At 42.0% G+C, this 20,977-nt stretch overlaps 1 protein-coding gene across 1 annotated transcript; it reads right to left on the bottom strand.

Annotated features, from left to right (window-relative positions):
- Positions 1-269: 269 nt before the first annotated feature.
- LOC122029180 lies at positions 270-1,500 on the bottom strand. Its single transcript, XM_042588120.1, has 3 exons — positions 879-1,500; positions 469-663; positions 270-331 (listed from the first exon to the last, which is right to left on the bottom strand). The coding sequence occupies exons 1-3, from the start codon at positions 1,498-1,500 to the stop codon at positions 270-272; spliced, it is 879 nt and encodes a 292-aa protein (XP_042444054.1).
- Between the last annotated feature and the right edge of the window lie 19,477 nt (positions 1,501-20,977).

The raw sequence follows: 20,977 nt of genomic DNA, 5'->3' as shown, positions 1-20,977 counted from the left end.
GCTCCACTCGAGCTCGTATCTACAAAATATAATAACTCGAATAATTAAAATGATAATAAACTCATGATACAAAAATCTAAACATGATTTACGACTTGAAGCCACTAGATCATTATTTTTGATCTTACTATCTCGTACCACTTCACATTCCTAAATGAAAACTCTTCTCCAACCTAGATAGCCCTCCTAACTACACATCAATTTAACCCAAAGAAACCTAAAATATACCTTCTAAGGGTTTTGTGTGGTTGCTAGAAATGAGGGCAGCAATTAGGGTTCTCTTCCCCTCTTTGTTGGCAACTCCAGCAAGTTGCGGCGAGCTCTGATGGTTGCTGCAAAGAAGCAAGGACAACAAGAGTAGGTATTTGCTAGGAAAAGGAAAGGCAAGGTACTGCCGTTGAAGCTATTAGAGAAGAAGAGAAGGCTGAAATCAAAAGAGCACGAAAATGGATGATCTTTCTCTCTTTACCAGTGACCTCGGCGAGTTCGGCGTGACCACAGCTAGCTCCGGCGGAGATCCGGTGGTGCTGCCCAGATGCAGGAGAACAAGGAAGAAGAGAGGGAAGGGAGGGCTGTTGCTTGCGTCCCTCTTGCTGGTTGGTGAGGATGAAGGAGAAGGAGGTCTCGTGCTGGAGAAGAGGAGTGAGATGCTGCGGTTTCACTTCTGTCGTTGAAGAGAAACAGAACAGAGAAGAGGGAATGGGAGAAAAAGAGAAGTCATGGGGGAAGAGGAGAAAAGAAAGGGGGAAAAGGAGGAGGTGGGGGTGCACGTGGGTAGGTATGGGTGTGTTAGTGGGTTTTTTTTTTCTCACACTTAACATTCTCCCCCACAAAAAGAAATTTGGTCCCCAAATTTAAGTAAGTGTGAAGTACTGATACCTGGGGGAAATAAATGAGGATATCTGATACGCATGTCCTCCTCACGCTCCCAAGTTGCTTCTTGATCAGAGTGGTGCTGCCACCCAATCTTTACGAGACGGAGGCATTTGTTACTCAGCCGATGTTCCTTGCGATCTAGAATACGAACAGGGAATTCTTCGTATGTCGCATCAGACTGTAGGGGAACTATAAGATCCTTCAAGACATGTGTCGGATCCGGAACATACTTCCGCAGCATAGAAACATGAAAGACATTATGTACTCCTGCTAAAGCTGGGGGTAACGCAAGTCGATATGCAACAGCACCAATCCGCTCAAGATTCTGGAAAGGTCCGATAAATCTGGGTGCTAACTTCCCTTTTAACCCAAATCTCTTAACCCCTTTTATGGGTGAAACACGAAGAAATACGTGATCACCTACCGCAAATTCTAACATTCTTCGTCTTCTATCTGCGTAACTCTTTTGCCGACTCTGAGCAGTCAACAATCTCTGTCTAATAGTTCGTACTAGCTCAGCATCCTGCTGAACACTCTGAGGGCCTAAGAGTTGACGTTCACCGACCTTGTCCCATAAGATAGGAGATCTACATGCTCTGCCGTAGAGTGCCTCAAACGGTGCCATTTGAATAGCAGAGTGGTAACTGTTATTATAAGCAAATTCTACCAAATGTAGATGGTCCTCCTAACTACCCCCAAGATCTAGCACACAAGCACGCAACAGATCCTCTAGAGTCTGGATAGTGCGCTCCGACTGTCCATCAGTCTGAGGATGAAAAGCGGTGCTAAAACGTAGCTCGGTACCCAACGCCTTTTGGAAACTTTGCCAAAATATCGAAGTAAAGCGTGGATCTCTATCAGAAATAATACTGAGGGGAATACCATGGAGTTTAGTAATCTCTTTGCAATATAACTCTGCTAGACGATCTAGAGATTCTGTCTTACGAATCGGTAAGAAATGGGCGGATTTAGTTAACCGATCGACAATCACCCAGATTGAATCATGTCTCCTCTGGGTCCTTGGTAACCCCGTGAAAAAATCCATAGTGACATGCTCCCACTTCCATTCCGGCACTACAATCTTCTGAAGTAACCCAGCCGGTCTCTGGTGTTCTGCCTTAACTTGTTGGCAAACTAGACACCGAGCTACAAAGTCTGCAATATCTCTTTTCATACCTTTCCACCAATATGATCGCTTCAAGTCTTGATACATCCGTGTACCACCAGGATGAACTGCAAATCTCGATCGGTGGGCTTCTCGAAGGAGATCCTCCTTAACAGGATGTACCTCTGGGACACATAATCTGCTTCGGAACCGAAGAGATCCATCCATATCACGTGTGAATTCTGGCTTGGGGCCTAACTCCAACTCACTAGCTATAGATCTGAGATACTGGTCTTCCATTTGACTTTCCTTAATCCGCTCCACCAATGGGGACTGTGCGATCAAGGAGACCAGTATACCACGCTGTGTTTGCCCTACTTCAGATAAATCTAATTTTGAAAACTGTCTGACTATATCTATAACTGCCACCCTGTGAGTTGCCAATACTCCTCTAGACTTCCTGCTCAATGCATCTGCGACTACATTAGCTTTTCCAAGATGGTAGTTGATAGTGCAGTCATAGTCTTTCAGAAACTCCATCACCTTCTCTGTCGAAGGTTTAACTCTTTCTGAGTGAAAAGATATTTCAGACTCTTGTGATCGATGAATATCTCAAAGGTAATACCGTAGAGATAATGTGTCCAAATTTTAAGGGCAATAATGATGGCTGCTAATTCTAAATCATGCACGGGATAATTCTTCTCATGATCTTTTAGCTGACGAGAAGCATAAGCTACTACTCTGTCATACTGCATCAAAACTGCCCCTAATCCTTGAATAGATGCATCCGTGTAAAGAATGAATCCATCATCTCCAGAGGGAATAACTAATACTGGAGCACTCACCAATCTCTGCTTGAGCTCTTGGAAGCTTGCTTCACAAGCCTCAGACCAAGTAAACTTGACTCCTTTTCTAGTCAATCGAGTCAAAGGTGCAGCAATACTAGAAAATCCTTCCACAAATCTCCGATAGTACCCAGCTAATCCGAGAAAGCTACGGATTTCCTGCACTGACTTTGGTTGTTCCCATCGGTCAACTGCTTCAATCTTTTGGGGGTCTATTAAAATCCCTTTGCTAGAGATTACATACCCTAGAAATCCCACAGAACTCAGCCAAAAAGCACATTTACTGAACTTAGCATATAAGCGTTCCTTCCGTAAAGTTTCTAGAGCTATTCTGAGATGTTGTTCGTGCTCCTCTTCTGATCGCGAATATACCAGAATGTCATCAATAAATACAATAACAAACCGGTCTAAATATTCTAAGAATACCCGGTTCATTAGATCCATAAATGTTGCAGGAGCATTGGTAAGCCCAAACGACATTACCAAAAACTCATAATGTCCATACCGAGTACGGAAGGCAGTCTTCTGAATATCTGTATCTCTAACTCGTAACTGGTGATAGCCTGATCTTAAATCAATTCTTGAGTACACACAGGTACCTTTAAGTTGATCAAACAAATCATCTATTCTAGGTAGAGGATACTTGTTCTTGATAGTTACAGAGTTTAACTGCCTATAATCAATACAGAGCCTCAAGGATCCATCTTTTTTCTTAACAAAGAGCACTGGAGCACCCCAAGGAGAAACACTAGGACGGATAAAACCCTTGTCTAGCAACTCCTGAAGTTGAATCTTTAGTTCCTCCAGTTCTCTTGGTGCCATCCGATATGGAGCTTTCGATATTGAAGCTGTGCCAGGAAGCAACTCAATGGCAAACTCTACCTGTCGCCGAGGTGGCAAGCCAGGAAGTTCCTCAGGAAATACGTCGGGATATTCACGAATGATGTGGACATCAAAAAGCTGGACAGAACTATCCACATTGGAACTCACTAAAGACAAGAGATACCCCTTGCATCCCCGAGCCAACAACTGCTGAGCCTGGAGAGCTGAGATAATAGATACCCCTCTGTCATTGATCCCAATAAACTCCCATGATGATTGATCTAAGGGTTGAAAAGTCACCACTTTGGCTCGACAATCGACAGTGGCATGATGCTCCGAAAGCCAATCCATATCCAAAATAATATCGAATTCAGTCATCTCTAGCACTTGTAGATCCACAGTAAGGATATGACTATCAAAAGTTAAAGGGCAACTCTTGATCTCCTGATCTGACATCAATACTCCACATGATGGTGTCAATATTGCTAATCCATAAGGTCGAAGAGTTGGGATCCTCCCAATTTTACATACAAATTCAGGAGAAATAAAGGAATGCGAGCTACCCGTATCTATCAATATATCCGCAGGAATACTATAAACGGAAATAATACCTCGGATAACAGATCCTCCAGCTCGCTGTGCCTCTTCACGAGTCAAAGCATAAACATGCCCCAGCTCAAGACCTGATGGATGACCCCTCGGAATAGAAGAAGAGGGCTGACTCTGATCCTGCGAAGGCTGGTATGACTGGGTCAAAGGCTGATAAGATAATTGTGGCTGATACTGCTGGGGTGGGGGCAATAAGTACTGCTGGGGTGGAGGTAGCAGGTACTGCTGGGGTGGAGCTACCAAATACTGCTGAGATGGAGCTGGCAAATGCTGCTGAGAGGGAGCTGGCAGATACTCACTCTCCACCTGGGACTGCAAATGATAGAGTTGTGGCTGGTGAGCAGACTGTGTAGGTGGGGGATTTCGTTGCTGAGGCTGCTGAGGTCTCTGTTGGCCTTTCTGCTGCCGAGACTGTGGAGGTCGTGAGGTAGGTCGAGCCTGTTGAGACTGTGATCCTCCTGCTTGATGTTGTGCCTTCAAAGTGCAATCTTTCTACATATGTCCTGGCAGTTTACAATAGAAACATATACTCTTATCCAGTGGACATTCTGATGCCAGGTGATTTGGTGCACCACATTGAAAACACTTCACCGATATCTGGCCCCGCTGTGATGGAATTGGGCAACTAGATCCCTGTGATACTTTGGTCACCTTTCGTGACCGTGAAGACTCTCTAGTCGCATCCTGACCACGAGATCGACGACCTCGACTCTGCTGTCTAGAGTGTGAGCTCTGCGAGGTCTGTCGGCTGGCTTCTCTTTCTTGAGAGACTTGCTGCTGAGTCATCTCAATAAATATGGCTCGATCAAGTGCCTCTCGATAAGTAGTAACAGGAAATCCAGACATCCTGATCCGAATATATGCTGCCAGTCCCTGTGTAAAGTGAAACATACGGTCTGAGTCCTGAGCAACCATATGTGGGCAAAACTCAGCAAGTCTGCTAAATTCTGCACTATAGTCTAGCACACTTCGGTCACCCTGCTTGAGACCCATGAATTCCTGGCGTCGAGCAACACAAAATGCTGCAAGAAAATACTGTCTCTCGAACGCCTCTCGAAAAGACTGCCAAGAGATAATCTGATCCCCAAAGACTGTCTTTTGCATCTTCCACCATGTGGATGCTTGCCCTCGAAAATGATAAGCGGCTAGCTCTACCTTCTCTGTGTCTGAACAGGACATGTACCCAAAAGTGCCCTCAATATCCTCCAACCATGTACGCGCCACCCAAGGATCGGTGCCTCCATGGAATAGCGTAAAACGATCCTTTGCTGAACTAGCAAGCAAAGGAATACGGGCCTTTTCCATTATAAGCGATGCTGTAGGAATGGCTGGTACGGCTACCTGAGCTGCAACAAGATGAGGTTGTCCCTCAGTCTGACCACCAACTCCAATACTGGGACCAACCTGAGCTCCCGGTATCAACTCAGATGGGGAGATAGGAGCCTCATCCAAACCAAGATCAGTAGTAGTGGCACGCTGACATGCACAACCACGACCGTGACCACTACCACTGTCGCAACCACGACTGCGACTACGGGCACGACTACTGCCCCAACCGCGACCACGGGCTCGTGGCATTGCCTATAAAATCAGATGAAAATTTTCAATAATCATTTATAATCAAGATATTTAAAACAAAGAATGACCCGTAAATCCTATAGCTCAGAGATACAACTCGACTTGTATAAAAATTCCTTTGCTCGAGAAGTACATAAACTGAAAAAAAAATCTCGAAATAAAGCCAAAACCCACGAACAGAAAACGGAAAACTAAGCTCTGATACCAATAAAATTGTCACGCCCCCAAAGGAGTCCCTGCCAGACAAAAATCCGGCAGCATCTCCCCTGTACCGGTGACAATATGAAGCATACATACATACATCACACTATATAAACATAAACAACATATTCATCAGCCCACACGGCTGGAACATACATAAAATAGAAATAACATAACCACGAAATGTATCAACTATATGTATATGTCATAGTTTTCATAAACTACAATTACTATATAGATAAACGACATCTGTAACAAAATTGTAAAATGTAAATACAGCGAAACAAAAGTAAAACAAACCAGAAAATCAGCACGTCGAGATCTCTGAGCAACTCTATGAAAGTCCAAAATCAACTATAATATCAAAAGGATCCCTGTGTCTGCAAAACTGGAGACCAAGGAATGTAGCAAGTTAGGCAAATGACTAAGTGGATACTCAAGAAAGATGTGCATGAATTTAATCTTATTGAAGAAGTCAAGGAAGTAGAATAAATCATCATCTTTTGTTACAACTTTAGGATTATTCTTAAAGTTCTACATTTATACATATATATGTATAATCATCTTCTCATTATCTATAATCAGGTAAAATTTTTAGATAGAGTTTGGGATCTTCACCTTATCATCACTTGTCATCATTAATAAAATCAATTCTTCAATCTTATTATTTAATCACTCAATTGTAAGTTATCATGGTAAGATCAACATGTATATCAATAGTCTGAATCTGATAAATCAATTAAAAAGTGAATCACTGGAGCCAATATCATCAGAGTGAAATATCATATGGATAGGCTAAAAGCCTCCTAAGAGTATAAAACTGTCGCATACGTCATCTGACGTACGGGCTATAAGCCCTCACCGGTGGAAGACGCAATAAACACTGACCGAGGGCTATATCACGCCAACACGCCTCGGGTGTACGGTCAGGTACTCTAGACCACGGGCCGCCACGCTACCACAATAACATGTGGGCGGTCCAGTACTCTAGTATAAAGCTCTGGTACAAAGCTAGGCTCATGGTCTTCACTTTTTAATATTCTTCATTTACCATCTTTCTTATTTCACTTTAAGGATTCCATTTTATCCATTTATCATAATTATTCTCTTTTCATAATAAATGGTCAATCAAGGTAATATTTTTGTATCAAGTCTATTAATTTATCATTATAGGGTGCACAAATAAAAAAAAAACTAAAAGTATCAACAGATAGAGTATCAAAAGCATGGGAGCATGCAAGGTCAAACAAGTCAAAAGACAAGGTATCAACAGAAGAGTAATTCAGAATATTTCTTTAATTTTTAAAAATAACCCTTCCCATAAAAATCCCAGTATGAACCCACATGTGAACAAGGAATAAGATCAATTAACTACCCTCCAATGATTTTAATATTTTAGCCCATCTCGCTATTTATGATATCAGTTTAATCCCCATTTTGAAAACGATGATACAACATATATATAATCCAATTTATATATTTATTCATGCACAAGGAAATATACAAGAGTAGATGTATCCACCTTATGTACAGCAAAATCCGCGGGTGTCGGCAGGTCACCGCGCTCCACTCGAGCTCGTATCTACAAAATATAATAACTCGAATAATTAAAATGATAATAAACTCATGATACAAAAATCTAAACATGATTTACGACTCGAAGCCACTAGATCATTATTTTTGATCTTACTATCTCGTACCACTTCACATTCCTAAATGAAAACTCTTCTCCAACCTAGATAGCCCTCCTAACTACACATCAATTTAACCCAAAGCAACCTAAAATATACCTTCTAAGGGTTTTGTGTGGCTGCTGGAAATGAGGGCAGCAATTAGGGTTCTCTTCGCCTCTTTGTTGGCAACTCCAGCAAGTTGCGGCGAGCTCCGATGGTTGCTGCCAAGAAGCAAGGACAACAAGAGTAGGTATTTGCTAGGAAAGGCAAGGTTCTGCCGTTGAAGCTATTAGAGAAGAAGAGAAGACTGAAAACAAAAGTGCACGAAAATGGATGATCTTTCTCTCTTTACCAGTGACCTCGGCGAGTTCGGCGTGACCACAGCTAGCTCCGGCGGAGCTCTGGTGGTGCTGCCCAGATGTAGGAGAACAAGGAAGAAAAGAGGGAAGGGAGGGTTGTTGCTCGCGTCCCTCTTGCTGGTTGGTGAGGATGAAGGAGAAGGAGGTCTCGTGCTGGAGAAGAGGAGTGAGCTGCTGCGATTTCACTTCTGTCGTTGAAGAGAAACAGAACAGAGAAGAGGGAATGAGAGAAAAAGAGAAGTCGTGGGGGAAGAGGAGAAAAGAAAGGGGGAAAAGGAGGAGGTGGCGGTGCACGTGGATAGGTATGGGTGTGTTAGTGGTTTTTTTTTTCTCGCACTTAACACCATCTCATCAATGCCCTAGCCTCTCCTTGCTGGCCAATTTTTCTCTCCCTCTATCACCTCTGTGTCGAAATTGCTTGCGCTCATGTGCGGCATCGACCACCGTCCACTGGGCGACAACGCCGACAACCACGAGGGCCGGACACCTCCGGCATAGCTCCCACGACCATCAGCGTGTGGACGCAATCGCTCCAGGAGCGGCTGCCAGCCCTCCCATGGCTTGCTCGCGCCACCGCTGCTCCATCGCCTGTCGAGCACTGGTGCCGCTCAACCGATCTGCCATCCATGGCCGACCATCTCCTTCTCATCGTCGTCACTATCGGTTCCTTGTCAGCCACAAGCGACACCGCTGATTACAGTGAGAGCTACCATTTGTTGCCCTTTTCGGCTGTGCCGAGTGGCAGAACGAACCAGGCACTGCACCATTTCTCTAGTTCTTGATCCAACTGAGTCACTTAATATCTGCTCTGACCACAAGCCAACTCACTGTCGATCATCTTAACCCTTGACCTAGAGGGTTGTTTGTCAGTTCTATGAATCGTTGTTAGAGAAGAAGGGAAAACTGGTGCTATGAACTTTGTTACTAGACGAGCGTCTTGACGTGGACATTGTTTAGAACGATCTACAATAAACAGAGAAGGTAGATGTTTGAGGAGTTGCTTGGAGGATCCTAGCTACCAGTCTCATATCATATCTGAGATCAATTTCCCACTATTATTTCATTCTACGCCATTTGTATTTGGACTTGCTATTGAGTTATGTTGTTTTGTTTATGGTTTTGAGCCTTGTGACCGGTTTTATTCATTTTGGATTTTATTATAGCATAAGTCATGACAGTATGCAGTCAGTCTATTATCTTGCGTGATTTATGTTTGTACCACCGTGTAGGCTATGCAGTTTTATTATCTTCTGTTGTATTTCTGTTTCAACCATGTGGGATGCGTATACAATTGTGTGGTTTTGTTTGTATTTCAACCGTGTAGGAATGGACTCATTTGGGGCGTGCCAATTTATCGGTATCAGAGTTATAGGTTTACGAGGCATGTTTTTCATGTTTCAGATTTCGCTATTTGTTTCCTCAATATGACTTTTCGAGTTTTGGGACCAGATAGCAGCAAGACATCTCCAAGACATGGGATAATAAGTATGTTTTAGTGGTTAGCATACTTGTTTAGGTTCATTACCTTGTTTAGTTATGTTGGATTGTATAGCTATTTCTATACCTATCTATTGGGTATCTACTGACTTGATGTTAGCATGGTGACACTTAGTGAGTCAGTCTTATTTGTAGTCGTGGTCGAGGATGACCCAGACGTGACTAGTTGACGCTTTAGGACTCGAACCTGATGCAGATAATATAGAATTTTCTATGACGCTAATTGACACCGAGTTGAAAAAAAGGGGTCAAGTCCATCAACAATTATTGGGGATTAAAGTTTACAGTTTCAGGGAATGTCACCAGCTATACAAAGCTACTACCTGCTGGGTGAGAGATAGAGTTATATACACTTGTTGGTTCGGTCAGTAGAGGACCAATTTACTCATGATGGTTCGGTTAGTAGAAGATTAATTTACTCATGATGGTTCCTTTAGTAGAGGACTGATTTACTCATGATAGTTCAATCAGTAGAGCACCGACTTACTCTTGTTGATTCAGTCAGTAGAGGGCTGACTTCATAGAGATTCTGATCCTTAGATTCCTCATGTCTGGTTAGATAACTTAGAAGACACATTCTAGTACATGACTTGTACAGATGTAGGAAAGACCGATTTAGCTGCATATCATCTATGAGATTAGATTGTTATTTGGTGGAAAATGCAGAGGATGACTTTCGGGGAAACAAAACATCTCTTGTTGATGATTTCGAGATACTCTAGAGAGATAGTATTTCTCTATCCCTTTTTGTATAGCTCATCATAAGGTGTTTTTGAACCTAAAAAAGGAGGAATCAAGGCTTAATGGTTAAAAAGGTGATGGTTAGTTGACTCACCTAACATTATTCCATGAGAGATCTTGACTCATAGATCTATTGGATATGGTTAGATTTCCTCAATGGTGTATTGAAATATATGACCCACAATGATGTAGAGAAAACAAAGTTATTTACTTATCACTTGCAAGATCATGATATTGCTTAGTGATAAGGTATAAAAGATAATCTTCCAGAGGTAAAGAATCATTTGGTGTTGATTTTGAGATGCTATGGAGAGCTAGTATTTCTTTGCCACCTTTTCTATTACTCATCACTAGAGGTTCATAAATCTTAAGTAGAGCAATCGTAGTATGATGGTTAAAGGTAATGGTTAGTCGACTTAACTAACATTTTCTCCATCAAGTAGCTCAAGATCTTGACCATATGATCATTTATCCAAGGACTTGAAGTCTACATGTCAAATCAGAGTGTTCAACCTTTTGTCGACATTTGTCAGGGGATATTTACGGGCACAATTATGAGGGTTATGGAGATACCCTCTTAATGGGTAGTCTCTCAATCAAGAGGTTAAGTGACTCTTTGGACTTAGTTGTGCGATTTGCTAGGACACAAAGAGGACATGATACGATTTGGGTAATCAATGACCGATTAACCAAATCTGCTTAGTTTCCACCGATCCGTAGGATGAATTATTTGGATCAATTTGTTGTGCTATAGAGAGATTACCAGACTTCATGGTGTGCCTTTGAGTACCATACCAGATAGAGATCCATGATCCGCGTCATGATTTTGACAGAGTTTACAGTAGACCATGAATATAGAGCTCTGTTTTAGTATAGCTTTCCACCCTCTGAGCGCACTATACAGACGTTAGAGGATCTGTTGATAGTATGTGTTACAAATTTCGAAGGCAGTTGATTTACCCACAATTGGCTAAGCAATAATATGGGAGTAGCGGAAGCATGGTGAACTCATAACCCATAGAGTCGTCACTATCTATTTGAAAGTGAATCATTTTGTAGTTCTATAGGGGAACCTTAATCCCTCACGGTTGGAGATTTATTCATGATACTATGATGAAGTAATATATAGATATGCTGCTTAGTTGTTACCCTTAGATGAGGATGCCTTAATTTGAGCAGTAAATTTTGGGGCCAAATTTATATTAGTGAAGGAGAATATAAGATATAATAATTTAATAATAAGTGTTATTAAATAAATAATCTTATTAGATTTTTTAGAATTTTTTAGAAATTTTTTAGAATTTAAACTGAGTCTTTATGGCACATTTAAGGGGATGAAACGATTAGGCTTAGGGAAAGCTTGTTTAGAATATCTATTAAATAGGAGTTGATTGATTTAATTAATATAAGGTTTAATTCATTATTAAACCATGGAGTTATTATGCCTAACTTCATACCTCCTTGATTCTTCCTCTTCCCCCCCCAATCTTCATTCGTCACCACTCGCTCGATCGTTGATCGCCTAGCACCTGTCGATACCTGATCGCCCGACATGAGCAATTGAGAGAGCCTTCGGTCTCCACCTCACGAGTGCCCTAACCTTTCCTTGCCAGCCAAGTTCCCTCTCCCTCAGTCACCTCCGCGCCGACACTGCTCGTGCTTGTGTGCACCATCGACCACTGGCGGCTGGGTGACGACACCTACAACCATGAGGGTCGGACACCTCCAACGTAGCTCCTACGATCATGATTTGAAGTTAGCTACCCTCCAAGGAAAGCTAATATGTTTCGAGTAGAAAATCCCAAGGAATTTTGGCTAGTCACCAGGTTTATAATTACATGATTGGTTTAGAGTTTCTGAGTTGAGTTTGTAGTGCAGAGCGAGGGATTCTGGTGTCCATAGTTGCTTAGTGACTTATTGTTAAGAAGATTTAGAGGGCTTAAGCTAGTGATCAGCATCTTTGATTTATATGTAGCAGAGTAGTCTCAGGATAGCAAATAGAGTTCTCATATGATGAGAATGAGATTCTTTATTATCGTGGAAGATTATGTGTGATCCTGAGTAACATCTTTTGTAGTGCAGAGCGAGGGACTCTGGTGTCCATAGTTGCTTAGTCACTTATTGTTAAGAAGATTTAGAGGGCTTAAGCTAGTGATCAACATCTTCGATTTATATGTAGCAGAGTAGTCTCAGGATAGCAAATAGAGTTCTCATGTGATGAGAATGAGATTCTTTATTACCGTGGAAGATTATGTGTGATCCTGAGTAACATCCTATCCGAGAGGAGTTACTCCAGGAAACACACTGATCTAGATTTGTGATACATCTGGGTGGTAACCAATGTATAAAGACTTGAAGTGTTCCTATTGGTGGAACAACATGAAAGATATCAGATTTTGTAGCTCGATGTCTAATTTTTCAGCTAGTGGAGGCTAAATATCATAGAGTAGCAGGATTGTTTCAATAGATTCAGATACCATAATAAAATGATATGGGAGCATATCACAATGGACTTCGTGTGGGACTACTAGGACACGGAGAGCACATGATGTGATTTGGGTAATCCTTGATGGGTTAACTAAATTTGCTCACTTTTTATTGATCCGTAGGACAGATTCTTTGGATCAATTAGTAGGATTATACTGTAGAGAGATTACTAGACCTCATGGTATATCTCTGAGTATTGTACCGGATGGAGATCCATGATTCATATCATGGTTCTGGCAGATTTTATAGCAAACCATGAGTATAGAGCACTGTTTTAGTACAACTTTCTACCCTCAGACTGATGGACAGTCTGAGTGTACTATACGGACGTTAGAGGATTTACGAATAGTGTGCGTTATGGATTACATAGATAGTTGGGAGGGCCACTTATGACTAGTAGATTTTACCCACAGTTGGCTAAACAATAGTGTGGGTATAGCGGAAGCAAGGCAAGCTCATTACTCATGGAGTCACCACTATCTACTTGGAAGTAGATCATCATGTAATTTTATAAGGGAATCTTAATCCCTTACTACTGGAGATTTGTCAAGATGCTAGGATGGAGTTGTATATGAGTATATTGCTTAGTTGTTACCCTCAGATGAGGATCCTTGAGTTGAGCAGTAAATTTGGGAATCAATTTCTAATTAGTAAGAGAGAATGTAAAATACAATAATTAAATTCTAGGGCTTTATTAAGAAAATTTCCTTATATAATTTTTTGGAAATTTTTAATGAGTCTTTTTATATTTTATGGGGATACACGAGATAAAGAAAAAGTCTATTGTTGCTACCTTATTTAAATGAGGAATGATTTATTTTCTGAAAAATTCTTTTATTTCCTTAACCCTAAAAGCTTCGCTCACTGATTCTCTCTTCCCCTCTCACGCATCACCATTCTTTCTTCCCCGGATTCACTGTCGCCACCCTGATCACCTGATGTTGTTGTCCTCATCGTGCCACCGGTCGCCAATTGTCGATTGTCGCCTCTGCCCACTCGAGACGCGGGCACCCTGCCCCTGTTTGCCACTGTGCAACAACCGCCATGATTCCTCCAGCGATTGTCGCTCGATCTTGTCGCCATCGTATGGTCACAACTGCCCTGTTGCTGCCTCATCTCATGTCCGGCTACCACAGGCAAACATGACTACCTGCAACCATTGCCCATCCAGTTTGGGGCCCACACTGGCAGCCTGCCCTTCTAGATCACGCACCTCAGCCATCGCTGCCTCTCCTCTACTCCGGCCACGAGCAAGACGCAGGCGATCTCTCCTACTGTCGCATTTCTTTGACCTCCCCTGTTGTTGCCTCTCTTCACCCGTAACCAGCTCAATCATGGCCGCCCTCTTCATGTATGGCCAATTTGACGATGCCACAGATGCTGCCATCGTGAGAGGCAACACCTTGACCATTATGAGAGTCACAAGACTCCCCGTGGTGTTGTTGCCCTCTTCTCCACAGTCACCACTGCGATTTCACTATACTGGTGAAGGAGAAGGTATTGGTTTCCTAATAGGATTAGGTTTAATAATTTGTTATATGATAGAATTGGCTATGATTTTGTGTGTTATGTTGCAGGATTCTGATTTAAAGCAGAGTCTTAGACGTGAAGACAAGTAGCATGATCTACAGTTAAAGGCGAGTCCTTCTTCCTTAACTTTTATAGTTCATAAACTTAGTGCATGAATTATCTGATGGATTAGGTTGTTTTATCTTGACTCTACTCTAGATTGGTTCCTGAGTTTGATACTTATGCTTGTCCTTATATTTTGATCTATTGGATATATATATATATGAATATGATATTATCATACTGTAGTCTAGTTATAGGCTTATGTTATGCATTTATATTATAGTATTGTTATATACTTAGGCTTTTACCTACAGGTTATTTAGATCATATGTAGTATAGATGTATACTTGTGTAAAGGCATATATGTTTGTGAGATCATACTTACCTATACTTGATAGAAATCACTATTCAGGGGTAGCATATCCCACTAGACTATTGTCTTCGGATCACCATCTATGACTACTTGATATTGATCCCATTGTTTATTATATGTATGATGATACCATGGAGTTCGAGGAGATATTATGATTAGATGGCTATGATCCCCTTGGATTGAGATTGTTTCTATTGTACTTGCTATTATGTTACCTAGACACATGTTATTAGACTTGTTATTTAATGCATGCCTATGCATTTAAACTGCTCATTATATCAGATAGTAATCTTAAGCTATCGTATGTAAACTGTAGTGAATAGTTAAATATCCTACTAGACTCTTTACTTGTTATGTAGGCTCAAGTCTACACATTGGTAATATTATATCTAAGTATAGGATATCGATTATCCTACTAGACCCTTGGTTATTAGGCTCATACCTATCCACTGTTGATTTTAGATCATAGGGTAGCTTGAAGAGCATTATCCTCGGATGGATTGTTACTGCTTATTTGTCAGTATGGCTGGGTATCTGTATATGTCATGTTTACTCATGGGACCATCCATGGTAAAGTATTCTCCCGTAGACAGTAACCACTTATATATATCCTGTCTATCCATATGACGATCTGTGGTAGAGCGCTCTCCCGTAGACAGTGATTGTTTACATACCTTGGCTGTCCACGGGAATATCCGTGGTAAAGTGTTCTCTCGCAATCAGTCACTGAGGTGTTAGAGAGTTACCTTATTCTGTCCGCCCACGGGACCATCCGTGGTACTGCAGATAATGATTATTTACATACCTTGACTATTCATGAGACTCATTCGTGGTAGCATATTATTGTGCTAGTCATGACTTGTTATTTGCTGATTATACATTTATTTGTGCAGAGTTGGGATGTATTGTAGGCACTCTTGATTTAATGGTTATACTTAGTTGAGTAGGTTAATAAATGTCATATTATGAGTTATGTTTTTGCTTAGCAGATGATTATATGAGTACTCTCACTTTTATTATAAGCATTTCTCTTGAGATTGCTCCTTTTATTATTATCATGTACTATCTTCTTGTACCCACAGAGTATGTTATACTCACTACCCCTTGCTTTCTTTTTTCTTTCCAGGTTAGCAAGTAGATGATATGTCATATCGCTCAGAGGTCCTAGTTGTCAGTCCCACATCACATCGAGAGTTTTTGTTTATGCGATTACTCTTACTCGTGCTTTATCTTTCCGAACTAATTCATATATTGTATAACTTGTGTGTGGATTCCTGGACTTGTTGTGTTATTTTGTCTGTTGTATATTTATTGAGGTAAGTTGTACCGGTACGCAGTCTAATTTCTTATTTTGCATGGTTGTGTTAGTTTTCAATTGTGTGGGCTATAGATATATATTGCCTTGTGGTCATGTGTCTAAGTTTCATTTGTCATTGTTACAAGGGAAGTGCTGTCTGATTTTCGTCGGATAACCTTACCCTCGGGGCATGACATTATGAGATCATATTGGAGTGTTGTGTTTGCTCGTGTTGCTGCTCAAAACAAGCCTAAAGCTGACCTAATGTCAGTATCTGTTATCATATTGCAAGACATGTGGTGGCAATAAAAAGTATGATGGGCGGTTGGGTAGACTTTCCTAACTACCAATATAATGTCGCGATTTCTGTTTGATACTATGCTCATTGACTGTGCATCAACAGCAAAGAATCTCTTCATATGATCCAAAAATCACTCCCATATAGACACACATTCAACTTCAATGATTCAAAAGGCCACTAGGAGGTAATGCCAAACCGCGAGCACCAACCTCGAATCAGATATAGCGACACCACCGATTCTCGATTGATGGCGAGAAAACTAATAATCGGATACAGCACAAGCACCACCAAACTCTAGAGTTTCTCCAATAAAAGATCTCTTAACCTTTAGGAAGAGAAAATAGAACTTATTCTTCGAATACCTCTCTTCACTCATTACATCTCCTTAAATACATAAACTTTGCTAATAGCAAAGTTTAATTAAACAAGTATGCATTTAAGTGTCATTAAACAAATACATGCAACTAGGGAAATGAATAAAAGGTTGCATTTCATTTTGACTAGGAGTGGCAAAGTGTCATTCTCCTTTCTTGGTCTTGGATTCATTGCCAAACTCTGGTCTTCCTTCTAGTTAAGCAGTGTTACGAATTGTTAGCTTTCAATCAATGAAATATCTTCCATAGAATTTTGTCTTATGCAACTCATATCATCCTTCCTTTGTTGAGAAGAATTTTCCCTCAAATCTTCGAGTCTAATGTCATCCTCGTACAGAAAAAAGTCCTGAACATTGAATGTAGCTGAAACATTATAGTCTTCAGGAAGCTCCACACGATAAGCATTATCGTTGATTTTTTTTCAGGATTTTGAAAGGCCCTTCAGCTCGCGGCATTAACTTTGAGTTGCATTTAGCTGGGAAATGCTCCTTCTGTAAATGTATCCAAACCAAATATCCTGGTTTGAATATGATAAGCTTTCTTCGTTGATTGGCACAACCCTGATATCACCCATTTTGACGTTCAATTTGTGCTTTGATCTTCTCATGCAGGCTCTTTATCAATCTAGCACGTTATTTCATAGCTGCATCAATGACTTCTTTTGTCGGAAATGGAGTTAAATCAACAGGTGTTAATGGATTTACTTCATAGACTACTTCGAATGGAGACTTCTTTGTAGTAGTGCTGGGAGCACGATTATAAGCGAACTCAGCATGCGCGAGCTTCAAATCCCAATCGTGAAGGTTCTTTGATACCAGAGTTCTTAGGATAGTAGTCATCGTTCGGTTCACCACCTCGGTTTGACCATCGATTTGTGGATGACATGTCGTACTAAATACTAGTTTAGTACCCAACTTATTCCATAGCGTCTTCCAAAAATAACTCAGAAATTTAGAGTCTCGATCGGATACGATGGTTCGTGGCACATCATGTAGTCGCACAATCTCTCGGAAATAAAGATCTGCAGCTGAAGATGCATCGTTTGTCTTTTGACATGGAATGAAATGCACCATTTTTGAGAATTGATCAACAACCACCATAATTGTATCTCGACAGCGTTGAGTTCTCGGAAGACCAAGAACGAAATCCATGCTCACAAACTCCCAAGAACGCTCGGCCACGGGCAAAGGCATATATGATCCTTGAGGCTGTAATCTACTCTTGGCTTGATGACAAGTAATACATCGGCTAACAATAACTTTGACATCTTTGATCATGTTCGGCCAATAAAAATGTTCTTGGAGCATGGAAGAAGTCTTCTCTATGCTAAAATGTCCAGCCACACCTCCTCCATGTACTTCTTGATTTAAAAGCTCTCGAAGAGAACATCTAGGAATGCAAAGCTTATTATTTTTAAATAGAAAACCATCATGGATTAAATATTTACCAAAAGTGTCTCGAGAGCATTCTCCATATGCTGCAGAAAATTCATTGTCACTAGAGTAGAGTTCTTTCAGAAACTCGAATCCCATAATTTTAACATCGAGCGTAGATAATAACACATGTCTTCTAGAAAGTACGTCCGCGACAATGTTCGCTTTTCCTGACTTATGCATGAAAACAAAGGAATATGCTTGAAGGAATTCTACCCATTTGGCGTGTCGGCGACTCACGTTGTGCTGCCCATTAATAAATTTAAGTGGCTCGTGATCAGTATGAAGGATAAATTCTTTCAGAAGGAGATAATGGCTCCAATGCTCCCGTACTCAAATGACCGCATAAAACTCCTTATCATACGTAGAATATTTCGCCCTTGAATTATTTAGTTTCTCACTAAAAAATGCAATAGGGCGGCCTTGTTGCAAGACTCCGCTAATCCCTGTCCTGGAAGCATCACATTCCACTTCAAAGACTTTCTCAAAATCGGGAAGTGCTAATACGAGCTCCCCGAGCCTTTCTTTGAGGGTCTCAAAACTACGTTGTGCGGCGTCTGTCCAAATGAATTGATCTCCCTTCAAGGTCTCTGTCAGAGGGGTTGCCAGAGAACTAAAATTATGAATAAATCGTCTATAGAACGACGCAAGACCATGGAAACTCTGTACGTCATGGGCTAAACAAGGAGAAGGTTGTTAGGACCTTCGGATGCGGCTAGAGAGGGGGGGGGGGTGTGAATAGACGACCTCAAATTATCGTTTCTTCCTACAATTTAGGTTAGCGCAGCGGAAATACAATGTAGAAATGAAAGTGGAGAAGATCAAACCTCAAACACGATGATGTAACGAGGTTCGGAGATGATACTCCTACTCCTCGGCGTGTCCGTAAGGTGGACGAAGCCTATCAATCCGTCGGTGGATGAGACCTCGGATAACCGGCTAATATGAACTCCTTCTGGGTGGAGAAACCTCGCCACAATCTCTCTTGCAACAGCAAGAATGGAGTACAACCAATATAGAAAGAAAACAAGAACAATATAAATGTAAAAACACTTTGCTTGCCTTCTCGTCGACTGGAGTTCGATGAAGCAGCAACTTCACGATGTCAACAGCAGCTGATCACCCAGTCGAGGGAAGCTCACACGAAGCTTCAGGAATAGGGAGCTCAGCAAAGCTCAGATCGCAAAAGTGAGGAAGAGCAAGAACAATTTCACAGAGGGGCTCAGCATCTGATTTATATCTGCACCTGCGAAGAAGACAAAGAAGAATCCAGAAATCTAGCCGTTGAGTCACAACGGCTAAGCCTGGACCGATCAGGCTCCATCCTGATCGGTCCAGGAGGTCCCTGATCGGTCCACAGACCGATCAGGCATCGATCCTGTATCCCTGATCGGTCTGTGGACCGATCAGGATATGGGTGGATCGGTCCACAGACCGATCCCCCCTTCTCTGAATCCCCTCGCTTTTTGATCGTTCTACGGACCGATCAGATAACCCACAGAAAGCTTCTGTTGGGTTACTGATCAGTCACCAGATCGATCAGATAAACCTGAGTATCACTGGATCGGTCTGCTGACCGATCCAATGCCCATGTGGTTTTGAGCTTCTCATCCCTAAATCATAAGGCCTTCCTGGTCTTGAGAACGAGCTACTGAGCCCTCTCTGACCTAGTCTGGAGAACGAGCTACCGAGCCCTCTCCGACTTCCATGTCCGGTCCAGAGAACGAGCTACCGAGCCCTCTCTGACCTAGTCCGGAGAACGAGCTATCGAGTCCTCTCCGACTCCCATGTTCGGTCCAGAGAACGAGCTACCGAGCCCTCTCTGACCTAGTCCGGAGAACGAGCTACCGAGCCCTCTCTAACTTCCACGTCCGGTCCAGAGAACGAGCTACCGAGCCCTCTCTGACCTAGTCCGGAGAACAAGCTACCGAGCCCTCTTCGACTTCATCCGGTCCAGAGAACGAGCTACCGAGCCCTCTCTGACTTCGTCTGGTCCAGAGAACGAGCTCCCAAGCCCTCTCTGACCTAGTCCGGAGAACGAGCTACCGAGCTCTCTCTGACCTAGTCCGGAGAACGAGCTACCGAGCCCTCTCCGACTTCACATGCCAAGCTTCCATACTTGGACTTCTCCCGTGCCAAGCTCCCTGCTTGGACTTTTCCGTGCCAAGTCTCCATACTTGGACTTTTCCCGTGCCAAGTCTCCATACTTGGACTTCTCCCGTGCCAAGCTCCCTGCTTGGACTTTTCCGTGCCAAGTCTCCATACTTGGACTTTTCCCGTGCCAAGCTCCCTACTTGGACTTTTCCGTGCCAAGTCTCCATACTTGGACTTTTCCCCGTGCCAAGCTCCCTGCTTGGACTTTTCCGTGCCAAGTCTCCATACTTGGACTTTTCTCGTGCCAAGCTCCCTGCTTGGACTTTTCCGAATCAAGTCAACTCAAGTCGGGTCAACCAGGTCAACCTTGACCGAAGGTTGCACCCACAATCCCCCAAGTTTGTATTCTTGTCAAACATCAAGATACAACTTTTCTATTCTCGTCAAACATCAAAATACAACTCGAGTCAGGTCAACTCGAGTCGGGTCAACCTTGACCTAAGGTTGCACCAACAATCTCCCCCTTTTTTATGTTTGACAAAAACCATAATCAAGTTAGGTTAACCCAATAACCTAACTTAGGTTTTCCAATAGTTCTCCAATCAATGTTCTTCCTTGAACATTCTCCCCAAACTCCAATGTTCTTCCTTGAACATTCTCTAGATATTTCTCCCCCTTTTTGACACACATCAAAAAGAGTGAATCAAGGTTAAGAGTTTCTTCCTAATGAAAGTCCCATAC

This window comes from Zingiber officinale, chromosome 10B, assembly GCF_018446385.1.
Source record: "Zingiber officinale cultivar Zhangliang chromosome 10B, Zo_v1.1, whole genome shotgun sequence".
NCBI lineage: Eukaryota > Viridiplantae > Streptophyta > Magnoliopsida > Zingiberales > Zingiberaceae > Zingiber > Zingiber officinale.
Note: the sequence above shows the minus strand (reverse complement) of the source record. Positions and strands in the feature narration are given on the sequence as shown.